Below are 23,148 nucleotides of genomic sequence, written 5' to 3'. Positions count from 1 at the left end.
CTAGTCAAAGCCATGACCTCAAAACACTCAAACCATAACAAATTCTCAAACTAATCATCAAACCTTTGTTGCCTCTGCAAGAATCACAACTACTATGGGAACTCCAAGGAATGTGAATGAAGTCAAGCCCATAGTGGTCTCCTTTTAATACATCTCTTTCAATCTCCTTCCATCGTAAATGTCTCATCATTCAGAGAATTGGATAGTGTATCATTATGCCATTACGCAAAATTATAGTCATCTCCCTCATATATGATCCCACATTCACAACAATTGTCCTTGCCATGCTCTAAACCCACTCTACTAGCTCATGGGTTGTCTAATCATAATTTTTTCACCCAGGGTACGTAGTGGTTGGGCTACCTCCCTTGCTTATGTCGTTACTAGATACCATCTGTACACTCATGGATGGTGGTGGTGTCTTACTATAAACATCAGGGAAGATGCAGTTGAGGTAGCCTATACAAGTTGTGTTCACTAGACTTATAACCCACGTTCCTCGTCTCAAACACTTCAACACAACATCCTTACTCCGCCACCTTGTTTGGATTCCCTTGTTAACTGATTGGGTTATGGTTTGTCACCTCATTCATTACAATAATATTATACTAGCCTAGATGTTCTAACATGAACCGAGAGGGATCAAATTTTTTCAAGCGAAAAGTTCTTTTGGAGTGCAAAATACAATGTGTAAATAAATTGATATCCACATTTCTTTTTTATTATAAGAGACTTCACTTTTATATTTAGTTCACAAACATTGAGCATGCATGGACAGACATACTTACACATAGCCATCATACTGAGTTGTAAAATAAGCCTCATTTAATTCATAAAATTAATATACCTACCACTAAAACAAATTACACAATCATTTTAAATTAAAAGAAATTATAATATTTTATTTTTCCAATAATACAAACATGACATGAAACAATGATATGAAATTTCAAAATATTTAATTTTAAATAAATAATAATTATATTTACAAAAAAAATTATACAAATTCATAATAATTTGATATCATATAACTCAATACAGCAATACAAATCTAATATAAATTAAAAATCTAGTTTATAATTTTATAAACTAAAATATATATATACACACAAGGATATGAAAATTTTTCCACTATGACCTATATTATTATAACAAAGAAAATCTCACCAAAATTTTGTTTCTATCTATTCTCTAAATAAATAAATTTGTTAAATTCTATATATATATATATATAATTTGTTTCTTTAGGTCGATAGATCATTGTTTGGTGTCAGCGGACGTTAACCATCATCATCATCAATACTTTTCACTCTGCGCATCCAACCAATAACGAAAATTCCAAAATTCCACTTATAATTCTTATTTATTAGTGCACGTGAGTGCATGACGCGTTGATGGGGGCGGGCACCCCCCAGCGAGGATCGATTCCTGCGGGTGCGGCGCGCTGCTGCTGCAGCATTTGATTAAACGATGACGTATGTGTTCAAATGTTGACGTATTCTGCACGTATTCTTGGGCGATATTGTATGATGGAATCTACTAGCTTCAGCGATATTGTATGATGAAATCTGCTCTCTTCGACGATATATGATGTATTGTGATTGTTCAATAGGGATTCGCTCCCCCACTTAAAAAATTCTTATTTATTAGTGAAAACGAAAAATAAAAAAAATATAAAAATAAAACTTTTAAATATGTATTGATAGTACACCTGCATACTGATTTTTTGAGCACGCGCTTTGTTTTAAAAACAATGAGTTACCTGTATGGGAGACCTTTATTGAAGGGTTGAGCAATGAGATGCGATTTGGGAAGCACCTTTACTTTTTATTAACATAAACATTTCATAATAAATTAATAACGCAGATATGAATACAGTGATTATCAATGAGAACTATTAACAAGAAAATCAGCATTTCAACTTGGCGGTCTCATAACCAGTTGAGTCTCGACTTCACTTCTTTGGAGGCTTCCAGATCCACTTGCAGGGGTTGTCAAAACGGAGTGGGGATCGACAATCTGAAATAATAATAAAAATAAAAATGAGAGAATATAAAATAACTCAAAATTGTATAAAATAAATAATAATAATAATAATTAAAACTGCGATATGACAACACTTGTATTCAAATTTCTTCTCACCCGCTTTCGGAGAAAATTATTCTCTTCGCTAAACATCCGTTCCTACAATTTTAGCAAAATTAAAACCAAAGTTACAATAAACCCAGTTCATATAACAATAATAATAATTACATTAACATGACTGATTTCACTTCAATGTTCATACTGTTCACGAGGTTATATCACTGTGGAAATTTAGATCACGAGGTTATATTATATGAGGCAAAAATACTGTTCACAAAAAATCAAATTCTATATTCCAGTGACTAATATCAACACATGCACAACCACTCAACCTTTGAAATGTCAATTAAAATTTTGGATGTAGGCATAACATAATCTAACACGGGTTGTATTTATGGTATCTAATCTAAGATTTTAATATAAAAGAAAATAAACTTTACATAGAACACCTTCATTAAAAAAAATATGAATACCCAATAACATAAAACAAAACAATATAACATCTCAATAATACCATGGTCATGCAAACAATGCAAAACCAAAAAGTTTTGGAAACAATTAAAGTACGCTTCAGTCTTTGTAGACAATGTGTGCCCAGGTAATGCAAGATACAGAAAAAACCACAAAAGTTCAGCCTGATATCCAAATCCAAATTACTTTGGATAAGATATTTTTAGTTTCAGTTCAAGTGCAGACTCCACAGAACGACAGAAAAATGGCTATGCCACAATGCACTTAGAAAGGAATTGCCGAAGAATGGTTGCAGAACCAGAGTTGATTCCAAGATCACTTCTCCAAGGTGGAATTTCACTCTCAAACCCAACAGTTCCTGATAAAGAATAGTTCCCATATTAGGTGAGAATATAATCGCACACTAGGAAGCATTTCTCACTCATTGATCACCCATAGCTATCAAATTTAAATAGAGAACTTTCTTAATCCTGGATAATAGAGTGCAAAAAAATCTCTTAGCCTCCACCATCCTAAACCGTACCATCTAGGCCGGGTATAAACCATAGTTACCAAATTCGGGCGAATTGGCCAAAAAAATCCGATTATTCGTGGGTTCGATTCGATTCGTCTGCTAATTCGTGAAGTTCAATATGGTACGGGTTAAGCTTCCTCTCGCTATCGCTCTGAACCCGATCGCTCAGTTTCGTCAATCTTGGAAAGAATGATTTAGTGGCCAACTAAGGATTGGATCCAGAGAACTTTGAAAGGATTGGATTTACTGTTTTCTGCAATTCTTCCAGACCGACTACCAACCAGGGGTTAAGGATCAGGTAGGAAGGAGGTATCTTTGCTTATGAATAATATTGCTCCTCTCCTTTCTTTTGAGAAAGCGACCTATATGGTAAAATGCAGAAATTTCTATATTACAGTAACGAAAGTAAATTCTACATATAAAAATATCTAAAACACATGAAAAAAACATAAAACTTATTTTGTAATAAGGTAAATTCTATATTTAAAAAAATGTAACTAAGGTATGGTCGTTTGGCCCGGTGGTTGGGACGGTCAGCTTGTGGCCCCCATCCGGGTTCAATTTCGTTTCGCCACTTCCTCGGTTTGCTTTGTTGCCTGCGCTTAACAGATGTTGTACAGATGATGGTTAAGTTAGATGGATTTGTTGAAGAGAGACGCGCAACAGATGTTGTATAGATGATGCTTAAGTTATGGATTTGTTGAAGAGAGACATAAGATTTGTTGAAGAGAGATATAAATTTACTAGGACTTGTTGAAGAGAGACATAAATTTACTAGTATATGGATATCACTTAAGCTTATTTTTAATATTTAGTGTTTGATTTTTTATATAGAATTTAGTTTTGAGTTTTCATTCATAGATTTTACTTTACATGTTTTAGTTTTTTCTCATTTGCTTTTATCATCTTAAATAGGAGGGGTTGTAACATCCAAGGATTGGAATATAATTATTGTCCCTTTCAATTCTTAAAATTTTGAAAAAATAAGTCTCTATGATGTATACTCTTAATTTTTTCTCGGATGGTAGAATTTTTTAAGTATCGTATAATCAAATTCAAGTTCTAATTCAAATTTGGTAAGTATAGTATAGACAACAAGGACTTGGTTACCGGTGTTTGAACTTTTATATAGAATTTAGTTTTGAGTTTTCATTCATAGATTTTACTTTACATGTTTTAGTTTTTTCTATCATCTTAAATAGGAGGGGTTGTAACATCCAAGAATTGGAATATAATTGTTGTTCCTTTCAATTCTTAAAATTTTGAAAAAATAAGTCTCTATGATGTATACTCTCAATTTTTTCTCGGATGGTAGAATTTTTGAAGTATCGTATAATCAAATTCAAGCTCTAATTCAAATTTGGTAAGTATGGTATAGACAACCAGGACTTGGTTACCGGTTAGAATTAATCTTTCTTTGGAGATAACTACACTTGCATGAACCGGTTAGAGTTAATCTTTCTTTGGAGATAACTACACTTGCATGAACTTACATGAAATGAGACTCTTTCCTTTGCTGGTCGTTGCTTTGCTTTCCTGCACTAACTTTGTTGTAAGTTCAATTATAGAAATATTACTAGTTTATTTATATATTTAATGTAATTGTTATTAACCTCATTGATATAGGTTGGTGGAGGTATATGAAGTAACTATATTTGTTAATGTGGTTAATATATTTTTATTAGTGTATATGAAACACATTTACAACTATATTTGTATTTCAACCATATTAATAATTATATTTCATAATTATTAAATATGATATGAAATTTACTGGGGTAGTATGATCCGGATTATCCACTGTATTATGTTCATTATGTCCACGTTTCCAATCCCAAAAGGGGTCCATCATCAGGACAAAAAATGATAGAATATGAAATTTATTATTAAAAATTTGACTATTTGTAATTGTTAATAACTATATAAATAATAAAACTTAATTATATCAATACTATGTTATTATATAATATTATATTAATATATTAACAATTATATTTTAAATTATTACATAATTAACAATAACATAAGACTATCATCAATACTACTTATTTATGTCTTACCAATATCTTAATGATTAACATATTAATATAACTATCAATAGTCTAGAGTTACAGTATATTAATAATATTAAATACACATTGTATATTGATGTCAGGTTTATAATATTAACATTGTCTAAACATTTTAATATTAATAGTAATATATTAAAACCCAAGGGATTAATATTATAAACCCAACTTATTAATAAACCTAAAGTATTATTATACTCATAGACACTATATAACGATAATAATAATAATATTATACTAATATATTATGAGTTATATATATATATATATATATATATATATATATATTGTAAGCTTAGCAGTTTATTTCATTCATTCACCTATAAACAGGCATGTTACAAATATATAAGTTGTTTGGTGGCCTCAACCTGCCAAGTGAGAAACCAACTTTGTTGACCACCGAATCGTATTACAAGTCATCCAAAAAATAAATAGTTTGACTCTATTTAACCAAGCCTTACAAGGTTGATATTTTGGAAACCAACTAGTAAGCATAACACTAAAAACATAAATGCTACCTGACATATACAACCAAACTTAAGCCAAAATTAACAGGCATAACTTTGCCCAACTAATCATCTGACGATTCCACTAGAGCATGAGCTTTAGCACTTGACCCTGGCAATTCAGATTGCGGCAAACATGGGATATGCTTCTCAATATGGCCTAGGCAAGCATTCTGATTCAACCACTGAAGTTGCATACGCTGGAGTTTGTTTTGAATGTCTTAGAGGCTTGGCTCAACCTCACTTTGCGGTGTTGTGTTGGTGATCACAGCCATTGCTTTGGCCACTATGCATTTCATTAACCAGTAGAGATGGATGGACTGTCTAAACAAGATGAGATGGTTGCGAGTGTACCCAGGGTCTGTGATTAGCTCCCCCCAATCTTCGACTAACAGTTCAAGCTCGGCTTTCAAATTCAACTCTACCTCCCAACTTCCAATCAATTGTTTCACCTGCGTTGGGGTCCCTTCTCAGTATCCTTGAACCGTGGCCTTAAAAATCTCAAAGTTCATTTTCCGATTCCTCTACTGCATAGTCCTCTATTGCATAGTACTCTACCATGCAATGCTCTGTTGTGCAGTCCGACGTTCCACAGTCTAACGGAAGATGAACCAACTTCTTTTCCTTTGCCCTCCTAGTGTTTTCGGCCACTTCCGCCTTGACCCAAGCCTCCACCGCGAGGCTGAGACTTCACCATCTCTGCCGAGGCTAGGCCCCCTTTCTTCACCCTTCTTCCACCTTCCCGCTCTTGTAAACCAACGCACTGTACAGTGGCTGAAAGTGGATACAATGTAGGCGAACCTGGAATATGATTTATACCAAGAACCACCCAAAAGACAAACATTAATTTAGTTTATGACCAGAAAAAAAATGAAGCATCGGACATCACTACGTCCCTTTAGAATTCCACCATCTAAGCCAACAAGCATACATAAACAAAGATCCTCCAGGAGTGGGAGGTACCACTAGAATAAAAACGGTGGCCCCCATGCACACCTGAGCCCTGGGTCCGTAGACTCTCTCCTGATCATTTACCAAAACCCTTACTCTCCACAGGGCTTGCCCAGACAATTCAAGCTTAAAACGGGAAACCCAATTATCAACATGCAGAGGAAACATCATGAGAAAAAACCAGAAACCAGTAAGCATGCCCATACGAGAAAAGATGTTGCCAAAAGAGATAGAAATCGACATTACATAGTCGAGAAGGCCAATATTGCCAATCACAAAAGCTACTAATTTAGCTAGTGTTTCCATTCCCCTCCAGACATGAGGCTTATTACGAGTAGTAGCCCCCAACCTAGGATATAGAGATAGCATTCTAACATACCAGACTTTATATGTCAACCTCACACTGAGATAGGCGGCATTTGGGTATACCTCTCACATTTCCAGCATTGTAAACCTGTAAACATCAAACTTAAGCTCCCTAAGAGGTTGAGGACCTGAGTTTATACTCTAGACAAATGGTCTTAACTCCACCTCCGCTCCCACCACCTGTAGGCATTAAGGATTACCAACCTTCACATTGTGGATCTGCCTGGATCCGCAATGCTTCATGTTATCATAGTGGATAAGCATGTGAGGGCATGGGGGATACCACCCACCATCCCAAACCAATAAACGCTATGTCATATCAATCAAACCCAACTGGGCCTCCAACTGTTTCACACCTCGATCAGGGATTCTGATTAGGAGCCAGGTCCTGGTTCAGGATCAGAGTCAATTGGTTCATTCCTTCTTCCCCCATCTCACTTATCCACAACTTATCTATATTCACTCTCAGGTGAAGACAACCCGAGTTTGCTAAGAAATCTGCAACTTTGTTGCCATTGCGGGGGACATGCGAGGGGATGATATATTCAAAATCTTTAATAAGTTCACTAATATCCTGGATCAAATGAGTAGTCCTCCAGCGTTTACTAATATTTTCCCACTAGGACCCCTGGTTAAGATTTTTAGTAGTATCAATGACCAGAGAGGAGTTGCCTTCCACCACCATTTTTCTAAGCCCTTCCCTTCTGCCTATTATCAATCCATGTTTAGCATCATTAAATTCAACTTCATTGTTACTTGCCATGCCACAATCTGAAGCATATCTTTGGACAACCCGACCTTTCGAGTCCGTAATGACCCTTCCAAAGCCCACATCTCTAGGGTTACCTTTGGAAGCCCCATCTAAGTTTAGCTTGAGAAAACAATGGAGGGGGCACTAGAAGCGAGAAGGGGATTGGATGGGAGGCACCTTTAACTTCCAGGATGAGGGTGCCAGCATATGCGGGGATACGTTGAGGGTAGACACTATCCGCACTTCTTGGGGGGTGACCTTCCAATCATCAGAATACCATTTCTCTGCTAGTATAGTTTATCTTACATTTTGGAGTATTCCTTTCCAAATTTCCAAGTGTGACAATTTCTGGTCCTTCAAAATCTTTATGTTCCTTTCCTTCCATACTGCCCATAAAAGAAAGTCGAGAGATAGACACCAAGCTCGATTTACAAAAGGACTGGAAAAATTGCTTTCCTCCAACTCCCAATGGTTGATTGAATACTAGTATTATCTCGATCTAGAAGACCAAAAATAGTATCTATATTTTGTTAGAGTCGGGCAACAAAGGGTCATAAATTTAGGAGATGATCCACAGTTTCATTTTGAGAGGCACACATAGTCTAGAAAGAGGGCCCATGGATTCCTCTCTTCTGTAATTGGTCCCAGGTGAGAATCTTGCCACTGCACACTAGCCATAGGAAGTACGTTACTTTTGGCCAGAATTGTCTCGTCTGTATTTTCCTCCAAATTGGATTACACGTATCCAAAGGCTCCTTTGCTGCCAGTTGGTAAGCTTATTTTATGGTGAACATAGCTTTGGTTTTATATCCCCACTTGAGAATATCTTGTCCTTCTAACGATGCAATCCTTCTAGTGCGCAACTCAGAATAAAAAACATACCATTGATTTGAGTCAAGAGGGTTGTGCCAATCTTGTTTCGTCTTCCACTGTCTCCATTGAATCCAAGGGATTAGGTCCCAAAACTGATTAACCGTCATGGTGTGGGGTCTATTAGTAAAAAGGAAGATCTCAACAAAATGCTGGCGACTCAAGAGTTTTTTCCATTGTTTCCACGAATCTTGCGAAAATAGAGCTCTTCTCCCATCTCTGACTTCCCAGAAAGTATGGTTGCATATTAGCTCTTTATTCTCTGAAGCTAAGTTCCAAATTGAGGATCCTCTTGGAGTTCCCTGCTTTCTCAATCTTTCCTCTATAGTTGAGGGCATGTTATATTTCTTGCCCCAAATGACCTTCCAAAGATCAGTACAACCTTAAATCCATCGCCACCATAGTTTTGCCCCTATCACTTGGTTTAGGAGAAAAGGATCCTGAAGAACCGACCCCCCAGCGCTTTTAGGTTTAGTCAACCGATTCCATGAAAGGAGCGCCCATTTTTTAGCTTCTTGAGCCCCCTTCCATAGGAATTTTTTGAAAATACTTGTCATATCAGACCAAGCAGTTTTAGGAGAAGCTACGCCTGAGAGTTGATATATTGGGATCGATTGCAACACAACCTTCAGTAAAACCACCCACCCAACAATGTTTAGCAATCAGAAAGGCCGGTTTTGACGCTGAGATTGAATGCGCTCAAGGAGGGTTTTCCAAGAGGAGGTCCTAAGAGAATTAGTCACTAGGGGAATTCTCAGGTATTTAGATAGAAGGGAGCCAATGCAGAATCCCAAAATCCTAGCTAGGAAAGATTCGAAAGGAACCATGGTGTTGAAGAAAACGATATTTGATTTCTCATTATTGATCTGAGTACGAGAAGCTTGCATAAAGTCTTGCAGTATTGATTTTAGAGCCCTAGTTTCCCAAAGAGAGACTTGACAGAATAACATTATATCATCTACAAATTGTTGGTGAGATAAGGGAAGGTCATTGCCCCACAGACGAATACCTTTTAGATGGCCATCCCGAACAACTGATTTTATACCTTCCTAGCCCTTCCGCATCCAAAATGAAGAGGAAGGGTGAAATAGGGTCACCTTGACAGAGGCCTCTGGAGGCATTGAAAGGGCGGGAGGGAGAGCCATTGATGAGAATCGAGAATACCGAGGAGGAAATGAGAGAGGAAATCCATTGGATCCATCACTGGTCAAAACTAAAGGTCTTCAAAATGTTCAGTAGAAAGGACCAGCTGAGGCAATCATAGGCTTTGGATAAGTCCAATTTTATCATCATGCCCTTAGATTTAAGACTCTTGAGAGAGTGAATTTCTTGCTGGGCAATGACAATGCCATCCAGAATTTGTCAACCTTGGAAAAAATCGATTTGCTCAGAAAAAATTAAAGTAGGAAGAAGAGGTTTAAGACGGTTGACCATAATGGTGGAGATAATTTTATATATGACATTACATAAGGAAATAAATCTGATTCCTTGAGGATCTTAAGAATGACTTGTTTTTAGAATCAAAGCTATAAAAGTATATTTAAGAGCGATATGTACCTACCTAGATAGTCAAGATTCTTCAACAACTTCCAAGACATCCTTACCCAAAATATACCAGGCCGCCTGAAAGAATTTTGCAGTGAAGTTGTCAGGTTGTGAGGCTTTGTTCTTCACTAAGCCTTTAACTACCTCCTCAACTTCCTCCATAGTGATGACCCTCATTAGTGCCAGGTTTTGGTCTTTACTGACCAATTGTGGGATATGTCTTCTAATGCCCCTGATTGCTTCTGATCTATCCTGACCCAGTTCTAACAAGAGGTTATGAAAATGGTCAACTAGAAGGTTTTCCATATCTTCATGTTGTACCAGTCATTTCCCCTCCGCATCAAGCAACAAAAAGATATGGTTGTGTTGCCTATGATGGATCACATCTTTGTGAAAGAAACGAGTGTTTCTCTCCCCTTCCTGCAGCCATTGAACCTTGGATTTGTGTTTCCACAGTATCTTTTCCTTTCTTCATTCCTCGATCAGAGTTAGGAATTTTCCTCCTTCTACTATTAGGGGTCCTAAATGCCCTTGGGTGATCATCTATTGTTGTACCTTTTGCATGTGAGCTTGCAGGATTTCTCGGTCTTTCTGAATGTGCCCAAACTCTAATTTATTCCATTTTTTTATCTTTTGCTTAAGATCCTTCAAACAACGTTGAAAGGTGTGCATACAGTTGCGTCCCTGAACCAAACTGGATGTCCACCAATCCTTTACTTTGTCCAGGAAGGATGGGCCCCTCAACCGAAAGGACTTGAACCTAAAGGGTCAATTATGGTGGCCCAACTTAAGGTCCATTTCCAGCCTGATTGGCCAATGGTCGGATCCAAGACATGGCATAATGGAGGCTTCAAAGAAAATTTCCTTACTAATAAGGTTTTCAGAAACCAAGAATCTATCTAACCTAGAGGCGACTTGGTGAGCTTCGCCTCTCTGGGTGTTCCATGTGAATATCTCGTCGATAGTGGGAATATCTACTAATTTTAAATCCACTATCAAAGTTCGGAAAAGATCCATTTCGAGCCCTTGCCATCTTATCCCACCCTTTTTCTCTTCTAGCGAGGTTATGAGGTTAAAATCTCCCCCAATCAACCAAAGTTTTTCCTCACTCATAGTTCTAAGCTTTCCAAAATTTTGGAGGAAGGCTTCTTTCTCCCCTAGAATATGAGAGTCGCAGACTGCCAATAGTAATACCCACTCTTTAGCTCCAATATGTCTGACTCTCGCAAATAAAATATGGGGTATACCGATCCAATGGTCAAAAAGAATCTCAGTAGGGTTATAGAGTATGACAATACCCCCTGCACTACCCCTTGCATCTGAAGCTATTACTTTGTACCTGGGACACATCCAATTGAGCATTGCTTCTATTCTTGCCCCTTGTAACCTTGGTTTCCTGGAGCAACACTATTTGGGGTTTCTCTTTTTTTAGGCGATCTTGCAGATATTTCTATTTACCTTGTATGTTGAAGCCCCTCACATTCCAGGAGATAAAAATCATTAAGAAACCTTGGTGGAAAATTGCCGATAGTAGTACAACCCGTCCAGAATTGACTAATGAATCTCCTACCATTTGGATTGATTCTTGATGATTTTTCCTTCCACGCTTCTTGCCTCACTTGTTTTGGCTCCTAGGTTCTTGTGAGCCTCCCAGCTGGGAGCCAATGGTGTCTAGCAGATCAGGCAGCTTTTGACTCTATTTCGCCTGATATTGCTGGAATGTGTCCCAGTAAAGCTTCTTTCGATCCTCCTGAATGAACCTCTCATCTAGATTCCTCCATTCATGCAACAATTTTTTAAGAATTAGTTCTTCGACACTCAAATCCTCCTTTGATGTATCAATATCCATGATTGTGAGTTCTATGGCTTGTTCTTGTTCTTCCTTGTCCTAGGGTTCCATTTGGACTTTTCATTTTGGCTTATAATTTGTTTTGGTTGGTTCTCTCCCTCATGCTGATTTTTTCGGTTGATCAGCAACTTTGGAACTTTCCCCCATATCCTACAGAACCCCAAAACAATTTTGATTCTCTAGATTTTGTTGCTTTGTTTTCGAATGTGTTTGGGCCTGTTTCGCATTCTTCTTCTTATGTGAGACCTCTTGAAAACCCTCATTATCCTCTTGCGGTGAAGTCGTCTCTTTGGCCTGAGACCCAACTTCTGGTTCTATTTGATTCAATGGGCAAGCTTTATACAAATGGTCATACTCATGGTAGCGGTGACATCAAAAAGGGATGTGCTCGTAATCCAGTGACTGCTACCAGATCTTGTCTTGGTATTCCATTTATACAAATTCAGGGAGGGGTTCAGTGATATTCATGTAAACACAAATGTAGGCATACGAAGTGTATCTCCCCTGATGGTTCAATTCAGATACTTACACGAATCTTCCAATGGAGTTCCTTATCCCTTCCAAAATTTTTGGATCCCAGAAGTCTATTGCTAGAGTGAAGAGACATACCGAGATGGAGGTGGCCATAAATTGTTCCCGATCCATATAGTAGCATTCCTCTTAGTATCTCATAAAAAGCCCTGCATTGTAGTAAAAGTATGGTCCATTTTCAAAAACCCTCTCCTTGTCCTCAAGGCTGGCGAATATAACTGTGAAAAACCCTCGAGCTACAAGCTTCAAATCTATATGGCCTTTGGGTTGCCCTTTTAGATGGATCCACTTGATCAAATCCTTTTCTCGTGGCCATATCCCAATAAATTTACAGATAAGGGCATGATCCTTCATGTACTTGCGGTAGTTCTCTAGTTTCTTAGGGGGTACCACAAATCTGGGTTTCTTGGTTGTGCGTGGGAGGCATTGCATGCGGGTCCGTGATTACCATTGGGCTCCCATTACAGGCCCCTCATTAGGGTCAGCTCCATGGCCATGCATTGTTCCTATTTTTCCACTGGTTTCACCTGCTTCCACATTTCGATAGGAGGGGATCTCCCCCCCTCACCCCCGCAAGAGCACTCATTTCCCCCTATTAGAGCCCTCCAATATGAAAACGATGGTTGCAGAGAATGCAAATCTAGTGCTATCAGATGCTTCAAGATTTTATCCAAACCCTAGCAAAGGTCATCTCTTTCCTATATGCAATTATATAATATCTTATATATTATATTAAATATATATTATTGTACTATATTATATTATATTATGGTTCATGATTATGTGTATTATTATATATATAAAAGCTAGGTGCAAGCATGAGAGAGAGCGATATTGAGTGATATCGTTGGCCATGTGTGCCTCAAGACAATATGTAGATGAGTGAGCTAAGGGTTGTGTGAGCTAATTTATATCTGTTGCAAGGATCATCTTTTCTTCTGAGAAATTGAGGACCAGCCCGCGTTGAAGCGGAGTGGCCATTGTGGAAGTCTGGTGTGGCACAATGCATGTGGGAGAATGAAGCCCAACACAGGGGTGTTTACACTCGTTGGATTTGAGTAGATTGTATCCGTGTTACTCCAAAGATGATCACAAAGTTAAATTTTGGTTTGAGAAGTTGTGGTGCATGGGCATATATACCATCAAAATCACATGCAACAATAGGCTTTAACATGACTAGGTTGTTACCCACTTAGTGACTTAACAATACAATGTATTAATACTAGTAGACATTATATTATACTACTAATATTATTATAATAATATGTTATCAATTATATAATATCTTCTATATTATATATAATATATTATATTAAAAATATATTATTATATTATATGGTTCATGATTATATGTAGTATTATATATATAAAGGCTAGGTGCAAGCATGAGAGAGAGCGATATTGAGTGATATCACTGGCCATGTGTGACTCGAGACAATATGGAGATGAATGAGCTAAGGGTTGTGTGAGCTTATGGATATCTATTGCAAGGATCAACTTGTGTTCTGTGAAACTAAGGACCAACCTACGTTGAAGCAAAGTGGCCATTGTTGAAGTCTGGTGTGGCGCAATGCATGTGGGAGAATGAAGCCTGGAATAGGTGTGGTTACACTCGCTGGATTTGAGTAGAGTACATCCATGTTCAGCTTAGGACAAGTAGATCTTTATTTTAAAATCAGAAAAATGGTATTTGAGAGAGATATTTGACACCATGAAGCAATCTGTTGAAGACCTTTGATCCAGCGAGCGATCTGTTGAAGATAAAAATGATCGCACGGGATCCTTCGATGGAATCAATGGGATGCAGTGATAAAAAAATTTAGGATGATATAAGCCTAAGTTAGGAGAGACCAAGCCTCCCCTTCTCAAGAGTTGTGTATTCTATTTTTGGAACAGGCGCGGGTAACTTATGCCACATTTTTGTGGGAGTCGTGATTGCTAGCGGAGGAGAACCAACTTTCCATTTCTATGCAATTATTATGTGAATAGGTGCAACAACTACAAGGGCTCTAAAATCTCATCTGAACAGAATCAGGCCTAGATCAAGTAAGGAGCAATTATGATTGTTCCACCCAAAGTTGAGGGATCCACCGCAAAATATGGAGGCCAAGAAAAGCAAGACGTTGCGCTGACTATGGAGGCGCTATATGTGGAGAACAACTACAAATTATGGCTCGAACTATTGCATCTGCATCACACATTTTACTGCCATTGTGCTTCCTTCCCAGTGTTCAATGCTTCCATCAGTGTTATGTTTGCCAAAAGACTAAAGGAGCACAACGAGTTGGTCATCATTTGGTTTTTCCATGAGCTAGTAAGGATAGTGGTAAAAATGGCAAGTAATCTTTTAGTGTGATTTTTTGGAATGTTTTCCAGTTTATTTTCCTATCTAATTTGTCTAGAATCTGGTCGGGACTCATTGAAATCACAAGTTTGAAAGGTGAACTCTTTATAATGGAAGTGCCTCAAGGGTTTTTGAGGGTGTTGAATCCATATATACAGCCAAATTAACCAGTTTAAACAACACAAATGAAGATTTAGCCACAATTTTTTCACCCGATTCCAGCCAAAAACTTTTAAAAAAATCACACTTAAACACTATTCCTTAAAAATGTAAAAGTGAGCCATTGTAAAGGATAATCACTACCAGCGGAGGAATGCATTAATTCTGAGATGTGACAGAGACACACTCAATCCCAAGGGTTCCTATAGGTGGCACAATTGACATGCAAGGATGGGAATGGGAGATAATTTCCTGCTAACCTCTCGATCACTGCCATGGATGGTGGAAAATGATAATGGAAGAAGTGTTGTAGCTGGACAATTGACACGTTCAAGAATATCCAAGGGGCTTAGGAGTCATACTATCGTGCATGTTGCATGAATTTCCCATGATATGCTTGGAAGAGTGGTAGCCCCGAGATCTTGCATTGTTAGGTGTGAGACCAAATCAAGTCAAAGTTGTTAGTGCCCATGGATTAGGGGAATTTTGAAGTCTAAAATGTGCATCCTAAGGAAATTATAAAATAATAGTGGAAATAATAAAATAAGATTAGATGACATCATTAAATTTTAGAGGGAAAAAAAATATATATATATTTTTTCAACTTATATTTTCAACTTATCTCCCTATGGGTTTACTCAAATTTCAAGCAGAAATACTTTTTGGATGGAAAATTTGATTCCTCATCTAAGGAATACCCATGTTGCATACTTTAAATGGACCCTACTACATGAAAAATGAGAAATACATGAAAAAGTGTTTGCAATCACGTTTTTTCATGTATTTCTCATTTTTCATGTAGCAAGGTCCATTAAAAGTATGAAGCATGGTACTCCTTAGATGAAGAATTAAATTTTGCATCCAATGAGTACTCCCCCTCGGAATTTGAGTAAAACCTTAGGGATATAAGTTGAGAATATGAGTTGAAAGAGTAATTTTATTATTTTATTATTTTTTAATCTTTTTACTTTTTTACTCCAAAAATGGTGAATCATCGCCCCATGGTTGATATCATCATCCTAAATCCTATTGGCTCTTATAAATTTTATTTTGGTTGTACATTTTTCTTAGGAGGCCCATTTTAGACCTCAAAATTCCCCTAATGGGTATTCACAACTCATGGTATTATAATGAAATATTTGTATATATAGGGGTGTGAGTAAAAATATAAAAGGAAATGTATGGGTGAGAAAGAATGAAGCCAGAGAAATGTATAAAAATTTTCATTGTGATAATAAAAATCTACTAAACCCTTTCCCTGTGGTTTTTCCCCAAAATAGGGTTTTCCATTTAAATCTGGTGTTCTGTGTTTGAGTAATTTTCCTGGGTTATTTGTTGTTTTAGTGCATGAAAATTTATATTTTTCAATTGAATATTTTTTCTATTGTCATTTATTAACAATTGTAGCAGGAAGAGGTTGTTCTATTTAATTTTTGGTGTATGCCATGTTATTGTTGGAAAGAATTATGAGCATGGAGATAGCGACATTAAGTGATGTGGAGAAATTAAATGGGGCTAATTTTCCCTATGGTAAAGAATCATTGTTTGCCTATTGAGGGAGTGGCGAAGAAGCCCTCATCAATGACAAATGAAGAATGTAATAAGCTAGATAGAAAGACTATCACCACAATTTGTCAGTATTTGGAAAAGAATGTATATTTTAATATCGCTGGAGAAAAGACATCAGAAGCATTGTGGAAAAAACTGCATGATTTATATGAGAAGAACAAGACATCGAAAAAAGTCTTCTTGATGAAGAAGTTGTACAATCTCAAGGTGAAGGAAGGTACTTCAGTGGCGGAGAATTTTAACGAGTTTAATATAATAAGAAGTCATCTTGCCTCTGCCAAAATTATTTTAGATGACGAGATTAGAGCCATCTTATTATTGTGCTCTATGTCAGATAACTAGGAGAATTTGATAGTAGCTATTAGCACTTTAGTACCAATAGGGACCCTGAATTTTGATGACGTCAGTAGTAGTTTGATGAACAAGGAGTTGTGTCGCAAATCAATTGTGGAAAACCTAGGTGTAGAAGCTCTAGTCTTAGCTGATCATGGAAGGAAATTGAACGTGGTAGACATGGACGTTCAAAATGAGGAGGTAGATCGAAATCAAGAATGGGAAGAGTCACTTCTTTTCACTGTGGAAGAGCACGACACAAGAGAAAGGATCATTGGTTTTGGAAGAAGGAATAGAAAGCGCTTAAGGAAAAAAATCAATCGACACAAATAAAAAATCTAGGAACACAAAGGAAGGTGAGACTACTTTTGTACCTTCTGAAAATGATGTTTTATTAATTGTTTTAGTAGCAAAAGCATGCTTAGATATTTCTAGCAGTAGCATTGATTGGGTACTTGATTTTGGAGCATCTCACCATGTGACCCCATATTGACATCCCCTAAAAATGTCAATATGATACTCCGGTGGGCTTTGGCCCCACTTAAGTTACCCAACCCATGATGAAACCAAATGTCATTATATCTAAGATCTAATGTGCTTCCTATGATTAGGTACAATAATTCATTAATGCATTTAAGTGGACCAAGCTTGTTAATCAAGGGCACAAATGACACTTCTTAATGGGCTTCCCTTCCAAATTTTGATCTTAAAGCATGTGATAGTGTTACATCCCTAGGTATGAGTGGCTAATAAACAACCCTATAGTTGTTCCCAACTCCTAAGTGGAAAAAAATATTCAAGGTACATGCTTCAGTGGATAGGAGTCACGTGAATAATGATGAGGTGGCTAGGGACACAACGGTCTCAAAGCCAAATGCCATGGGTTCAAGGATGGTAATGATCAGGGATGTCCACACATTTAGGTGTACAAATGTAGGAGGGAGAAATCATGGATACATGAACTACTATGACCTTTATTTCTCCACCCTTCTCCATTTTCCTTTTTCATTTTCTTTGATTTTTTTCTCTTTGTATCACTGCTTGGTGCTGCAAGAGATGAGAGCATGTTGTGTATGATATAAGCAATTATTACCTCCTTAAGGTGGGTCAATTCATCATCGACCAAGTGTTGGGATGTGCATGGGTTCCTAATGGTGTGGGGGAACTCATCGGCCCTAGGAACTAGGGTGATGACCATAGTAAAGTGGTAGAGCTCATGCTTGTCTTTTCCCATGCGTTAACATAATGTCAAGGTCGTCTTTTACATTTTATGATATCACTTTCTTTTGTTTCTTTCTTATGGCCATGACATGATTTAACCTTCGTTCTTTTAGTTGCATCAACCTCCAAGACAACATTTCCAAGCCTAACCCAAACATGTGAACAAGTGGAGGAGGTATACCAGTGCCTTATGGACCTAGTGGTCATGTCAACCGAGAGAGGGAAGATGATAAAATAAGGCTTGTAATGTGCAGAGGGGAGTGAAAAATGTGAAATGGGAAAATAGGACCTCACTACCAAAATCGAGGTTTCCCAAGTAGTGCCCTTCTTGAATCTATAATCCAATATGGAAGATCTCTCATTTAAGGTGAGGGAACAAGACTACAGTAAAAAACCTTCCTTCTTCCAAGTCACCTAATAATCCATGCCCAATGTGCCAAAGGAAAATAAAGCAAAAACACTTGATTGTACAATGAAAAATATACCTTTGGGATTGGATGGCCCACCTTCAAACACATGCTCTTAACAGATAGGCGAGGGGACATACGCCTAGCTCAAGGAGCGGAGATCAAGCTGCACATCATCGGCTACACTGGTGGCTCTCAGGGGCTACTGGCTGTCGGCTAAAGACAAATCTAGGAGAATAATTCTCTTATGGAATCACCCATTTTTGGTGGGTAACAGGCTTTACTGGTTTGGATTGTCCTTGTGGAATTTCCTTTGTCTAAGATGTTATTGTCTGTGTAGTAGAATTTGAGGTAGAACCTTCAGGACCTACTTGAACTTGTTCTTTACCTACTGTGTTTGGAATTGGCAGGAGGGAACTACTCCTTGTCTTTGAGAATGTTAGGAAACCTATTTGCGCATTATTATGAAGATCCTGTAATCTTTGCAAAACTTCTTGAACATATTTCTTTAATTGCATCTAAATACAATGTTTTAATATGATCCTTGATGGATCATGTATTTTGAATTTGATGCAAGGAAAATTCATATTATGTAATGGCGCAACTTCAATATTGGCATGTTGTATAGTCGACAAAGTGTAGAGGCCAATGTGAATCGCGAAAGAGAGCCAATATTTTGTAACTAAAGAATATAAGTCTCTAGTTAGGCCACTGGCTATTGTTTCGTAGGATGCTTCTTGAAGTACAAGCATATCAACGAAAATTCTAGGGGGTGCACATGGAGAAGAAAGACAACTAAAAATTTTGATATAAGAAAAGATTTCTTCTACATACCAATCTCCTATTTGATCTAAGTCGCTCATGGATTTGTCAATAAACCTAGGTAACAAGGAATCAAAGATTCTCTAATGATATGGAATTATCACAAAATCGCAAATTTCATAAAAATGTCCCTTTGCATTCTCTTCCCCTAGCAAATAACTATGTATAGGGCTAAAGCTGGGAAACCGCTTCCATTTCATGAGAGGGAAGGGAGTGTGAAAAAAAATGACATCCATTATATATGTTGGCATATAAAAGTAAGGAATTTTTGCATAAATATGGTAATAAAATTGCAATTACTCAAGAAGTTTAATCTAAAATCAAGAGACACAATTCTACTATACTACTCTGTGAAAATTAATTACAATTTAGAACAAAATTTACAAACATGCAATAAGAAAAACCACACATGCACAATATTTTTCTGGGAACCCAACTGGGAAAAACTCTTCAATCATCTTTGCATTAATCATATGAATAGAGAATTCATTACAACTACTTGCTCGCTTGAGCACAACCTGCAAGTGAATAACCTATCTCTTTGTTCGATGAGAAACTCTTACCCAGCTGTAGTCAATTTCTGCTTCTACTTGAGACCCTATTTACTTGCACAAATCCTAAGGAATTAAGCCCTCTTTTTTAGGAGTTTTCCTCCATTTGATTGCTCAATTCCAAAAGATTGATCATATGACTACATGTAACACCTTTACTACACTCAAACTAGTTTACAACTGCTTTTTACACTGCCTTAAAATCTCCACCACGGCTAGGGAACTCGAATTCTTTGCATTCACTAGCTATTTTGAGTTGATTGATCAGTTAATTGGATGATCATTGAGTTAAATTGTTGTCCCACTGCACAACAAATCTTCCACTAGTTCTATCAACAATTAGAACTAGTTTAACTAAAAACAATTGGAAATAACTCACCTTGATTGCTACAAATTAGCAATCACACATGCTTAACTGAACTTTAAGCCCTATAACTCGAATTTACTAGTCTAACAAAGTGACAAGAGCCATGTCAGACAAGTAACCTATCTCCAAATTATCCACTGATGTGGAAGTTTAAATTTTCTCAATTTGACAAAGCCAAAGTTAAATTGAGACTTTCTTGCTACACTTCTCAACACTTTGTCTTGGCAAGAAAGGGATTATCAACCACACCTATCCCACAGTTGTGGAATTCAAAATTCCCTCTTGACAAGGCCTTTGTCAAGATGTCAGCATCTTGATCCTCTAACAAAATGTATTGTAGCAGCATTATCCTCCTCTACACACAGTCATGCAAATGATGATACCGAATATCTATACGCTTTAATCGATCGTGAATTACTGGATTCTCAGAGAGCTTAATGAAACTATAATTATCACAATAGATCATAGTTGGATCCATCATCTAACCAATTAGTTGCACAAGTAACATCATTGAACCCACTAGCTGTCAATAAATGGTAGCATCCACCTCTTCACCTGAAGTGGCATCCTCCTTCCTCTAGTTGGTCGCTAGAGGTGTCTCCATGGGTTTACAACTCTCCATGTGAAATCTCCGTAGTATCGCGTTGGCATACTTGCCTTGAGTCACAAAAAACACCCCATTGCCTTGCCATACTTCCAGCTCGAGGAAGTAGTGCATGAAACCCAAGTCTTTCATCTCAAATCCCCTTGTAAGGTCCTCCTTGGAAGAGCTGATCAATTTCTCATCACCTATAAATACTAAATCGTCCACATATAAAACAATCATAAGAAATTTAACTTCTACCAAAATACGATGGAGGTTTCCATCCGCTTCACTTTTGGTGAAGCCCAAACCAGTGAGATAATTGTCGATCTTGGTGTTCCAACCTTAGGGTGCCTATTTGTGGCCATACAATGCTCGCATAAGTCTGCACACATGAGACTCCAGATCAAATGCCTCAAAACCTTATGGTTGCTTTATGTACACCTCCTCCTCAATAACAACACTAAGAAATGTTGTTTTTACATCCATCTGGTGGATCTTCTACCTCATCTGCTCAGCTAGTGCAAGAATTGATCTAATGGATGAATACCTTGCTACGAGAGAAACGTTTTTGTCATAGCCAATTCCCTCAACTTGAGACAATCCTTTGGCCACAAATTTCGCCTTATACTTCTATATGCTTACATATGTTGCATGCTTAACCTTGAAGATCCACCTCGAACCCATGACTAATTTATATGTCGATGTTGGGACCACTTCACAAACATTGTTCTTCATGATGGATTTCATATTCTTCCACCATTACATCAACCAAAATAGGTTTCTCAAATTCTTACTCGAAAGAGGATGGCTCAGTCTCTAGAAGCTTAGTCATTAGAGCCATGTAGCTAGTGTACCTCTCAGGTGACCTCCTTTTCCTGTGCAAATTTGAAGGAGCTCCCACATTCTCCCTTGCATCCTGCACCAATCTATCAGTGTTCCTGGTTTTTTTCTGCCTTCTCTGGATGGTTCTGCTTGAGTGGATGTCTCCAGTCTGCCTCCTCCCTTCTACTCAATTTGTGTCCGCTCCACAATTTCCTGAGAGTCCTCCTCTGGATCTACAATCTCCTCTTCTGGTGGGATTTGAGGCTGCCTCTCAAAAGAGCACCACATCGCTTTCTCCTCATCAAACTTTTTATCCCTTCGCACAACTGTCATTCTGCTCCTCCTAAGTTCTTCTTGCCAGAATTTTTGTGTGGAAACATTGTAGCATAGTGCCCCAATTCATGACAATTGAAGCATTTTATTTTGGACAAGTATTTCTTCTTGCCCCTTTCGCTGGATTCTGGTTTGGTTTGAGACTTCTTCCCTTTGCCCCTCTTTTCCTTTCCAACCAATGTAAATTTTTCTTCATCCTCTCCCTTGGATGAAGTTCCATCTATGTTATTCCGCTTGATCTCTTCTTGTACCAAATCAGACCACAAGCATTCTAAATTCGGTAATTTCTCCCTCCCCTTGAGCAAGTCTTGGTAACTATGCCACCTTTTGGGAAGGCCTAGAAGAGCTAGGCTCACCAGTTCATCTTTTGTAACATTCACACCAACCCCTCCAAGCTCATACCAAACTTGAGTAAATTGAATGAGATACTATGAAATAGTGTCATTCTTTCAAACCTTGATATTTCGAAGTTTGTATTTGAGGGCTTGTTTTATATGGTCACTTTTGTTCTCAAATAGCTCTGTCAATGCCTTCCACATTGTGAAAGGAGTTTATTTCCCATGGATATTTGAGACAATGTGGTCTCGTATCGCCTCCAAGATTATTCTCCTTGCCTTGGCTACATATTTCTTCCATTGAGCTAGGCTCTGAGCATCAGTTGATCCTGGTTTTGCAATTTTTATCTTGACATATTCCAACAATTTTTTGTCATCAACCGCCACCTCCATGCGATCCTTCCATGAAATGAAATTTGAGTTGCCTTCCAAGGCATACACTAATCTTACATTGTTGAAAGTCATTCTCCCAACTCTAAAGAGATCCTGCTACACTTGAGCTACAAATTCGAACCTCCCAAGAAACAACTTCAAAATTCTTTTTCTAATGTGAATCCTACTCCGATACCATGTAGAAATATGGTGATATAATTACAACTGCTCAAGAAGTTTAATCTAAAATCAAGAGACACAATTCTACTCTATTGTTCTGCAGAAATTAATTCACAATTTGGAACAACATTCACAAACATGCAATAATAAAAACCACACATGCACAATATTTTTCTCGGGTAACCCAACTAGGAAAAACCCCTCAAGCCTCTTTGAATTAATCAGATGAATAGAGAATG

The 23,148-nt window shown here is 37.5% G+C and overlaps 1 protein-coding gene across 3 annotated transcripts in view; it reads right to left on the bottom strand.

Annotated features, from left to right (window-relative positions):
- Positions 1–1,674: 1,674 nt before the first annotated feature.
- Positions 1,675–23,148, bottom strand: part of LOC149212097 (MADS-box protein SOC1-like) — a 424,640-nt gene continuing 403,166 nt past the window's right edge. For all 3 annotated transcript variants that reach the window (XM_089391710.1, XM_089391709.1, XM_089391711.1), the window contains 2 exons: positions 2,143–2,184; positions 1,675–2,019 (listed from right to left, as the gene is read on the bottom strand). In XM_089391710.1, the coding sequence (XP_089247836.1) occupies positions 1,918–2,019; positions 2,143–2,184 (144 nt within the window). In that variant the 3' untranslated portion in view covers positions 1,675–1,917. The remainder of the gene's footprint in view (positions 2,020–2,142; positions 2,185–23,148) is intronic.

Source organism: Pinus tabuliformis, chromosome 1_1 (genome assembly GCF_031772625.1).
Source record: "Pinus tabuliformis cultivar Carrire ecotype Pingquan chromosome 1_1, CPIR1, whole genome shotgun sequence".
NCBI lineage: Eukaryota > Viridiplantae > Streptophyta > Pinopsida > Pinales > Pinaceae > Pinus > Pinus tabuliformis.
Note: the sequence above shows the minus strand (reverse complement) of the source record. Positions and strands in the feature narration are given on the sequence as shown.